The sequence below is a fragment of the Ursus americanus genome, chromosome 9 (assembly GCF_024610735.1).
Source record: "Ursus americanus isolate L20-20 chromosome 9, mUrsAme1.1.p, whole genome shotgun sequence".
Lineage (NCBI taxonomy): Eukaryota > Metazoa > Chordata > Mammalia > Carnivora > Ursidae > Ursus > Ursus americanus.
Genome location: NC_142135.1, coordinates 80,261,495 through 80,263,815, shown reverse-complemented (window position 1 = coordinate 80,263,815; position 2,321 = coordinate 80,261,495). Strand labels below are relative to the sequence as shown.

Genomic DNA, 2,321 nt, shown 5'->3' with positions numbered 1-2,321 from the left:
TCTTTGATTTAGTCATTTCAATAGTTCAAAGTCAATTCATTTTAGTTGCTTTAATGACTCTAGTCTGTGTATTGCAAAAATAAAAGTAGGATAATTTTCAGTAAAAACAATATGCTACTGGGATAATAGAGTATTCAAATTTTCCAGTAAGTTCTCTTAAACATTGTTCCACTCCAAAATATGTAAAATGTTCCTTTCCCCCTTATACAGAGACCATCCTTTGAGCAGTTTGTGAATTTACACTAACCTCTTAATGGTATGCAGTGTATATTTCTATGTATTTATTTCTATATGTGTTATATTGCGTCCTCATTATCTCTTTGTGAATGCATTTCCCCTACTATATTATGTGGTATTTGTGGGGAAAGACTAGGAAAGGAAGGAAGAAGGTAAAAGGAAGAAAGCAAGAAAAGGAGGAGGGAGGAAGAGAAGCAAGGGAAAGAGGGTGGGAGGGACACAAGGAGGCAGTCTCTGGGGAGATACACTTCTGTTTTTAAGGGAAATGGTCAAAGTCCTCAGAGATATCTTTCTCTTGTAACCTCATTCTAAATCATTCATTATACAGTAAGAAATCTTAACTTGAATTGAAGGGATCTATCAAGTAGTTAAATGAGATACTCACACTGTTTACTTTCCTACTTTAAAGTAAGAGAAGATAAACCTTGACAGTATGGAAAGGTCTAAGTTTAGTCCACCTAAAGACAAAAAAAGAAAATTGTCTTAAATTTTTGCCTGTCCAAGGAAATCTTACAAGACAGTTCAATTTTAGAGAGTATTCCTTAAATTCATTAGTAAGTTACAGACTACTGAAGGTATCAGCTAATTCTCTCATTTTGCAATTCTGACGAGCTATCCCTCCTGCTTTTCCTTCAAGGAGACCTTGTGATTCCATATCTGTTTCATGGCATTCTTTACATCCTCATTCCTCAGAGTGTAGATGAGTGGGTTTAACATCGGGGTGATGGTAGTATAGAACACAGACACAGCCTTATCCAGTGGGAAAGTAGTGGATGGACACAGATAAATAAAGAAACAAGGGACAAAGAAGAAAGTTACTACAGTGAAATGAGACCCACAGGTAGAGAGAGCCTTATGCCGGCTCTCTGAAGACCGCTTGCGAAGACTGAATAGAATGACGGTGTAGGAGGCCAGAAGAATGAGGAAACACCCCAGAGCAAGAAGACCACTGTTAACAACCACCAACATATTTACCAGGGTTGTATCAGCACAGGCAAGTTTTAGGACTGGGTGGATATCACAAACATAATGGTCAATGACCCGATTATTGCAGAAAGGCAGCTGAAAGGTCAGGAGGGTCTGAACAAAGGAATGACCCAGAGCTCCTATCCAGGACAGTTATGCCAGCACAATACAAGCATTGGCACTCATGATAGTGGTATAACGGAGAGGCTGGCAGATGGCAGCGTAGTGGTCAAAAGCCATAACTATCAAGACAAAAATCTTAGCACAACCAAAAAAGTGGAAGGTGAACATCTGAGTTACACAGCCCCAGTAGGAAATGGTCTTTTTCTCAGAAATAAAGTCTGCAATCATCTTGGGTGCTGTGGCTGAGGAATAGGCAATGTCCACAAAGGACAGGTTACTGAGGAAGAAATACATGGGTGTATGGAGCGGGGGATCAGAAAAGACCGTAAGCAAAATGAGCAGTTTTCCCACCGTGATCACGATGTAGAAGAGGAGGACTAAGGCAAAGAACATCAGTTGCATTCCAGGATCTTGGGAAAGTCCTAGGAATATAAACTCAGTGACATTGTTAGCTACTTCTGTGGGGACCCAGATGATACTGGCTTGGTGGCTCTGGCTCTCTGCAAAAATAAATAAATATCACAAACCACTGTAAGCATGGTAAAGCCTAACAGGAACAGTCTTATGAAAATATTTAAGTGATGCTAAATAGGAGATGAAATTCTTCATATTTCTTGAACATAGTTAATGGGTATTTTCCTCACCATTAATTTTCTTACCACATTATTGACTCGCATTGGATTTTCTGTTAAACTTAGACCTATACTTCTCAAGTGTTAAATGTGTGTAAGAATAGTACACACCATGGGGTGCCTGGGTGACTCAGGCTGTTGGCCATCTGCCTTATGCTCAGGTCATGATCCCATAGTCATGGTACTTAGTCCCGCATGGGGCTCCCTGCTCTGCGGGGATTCTGCTTCTCCTTCTCCCTGCCATTCCCTCTGCTTGTAGTCACTCTCTCTCTGTCAAATAAATAAATAAAATCTATTAAAAAAAGAAAAGGAACAGTACACACCATAGAAGTGCTGTAAGGATCACCTTTGAAGTACCTGTCA

The 2,321-nt window shown here is 39.9% G+C and overlaps 1 protein-coding gene across 1 annotated transcript; it reads right to left on the bottom strand.

Annotated features, from left to right (window-relative positions):
• Positions 1 to 849: 849 nt before the first annotated feature.
• On the bottom strand, positions 850 to 1,821 carry LOC123786820 (olfactory receptor 4S2-like). Its single transcript, XM_045789174.2, is given in 1 exon segment — positions 850 to 1,821. A coding segment is annotated over 1 exon segment (879 nt). The 5' UTR covers positions 1,729 to 1,821.
• Positions 1,822 to 2,321: the final 500 nt, after the last annotated feature.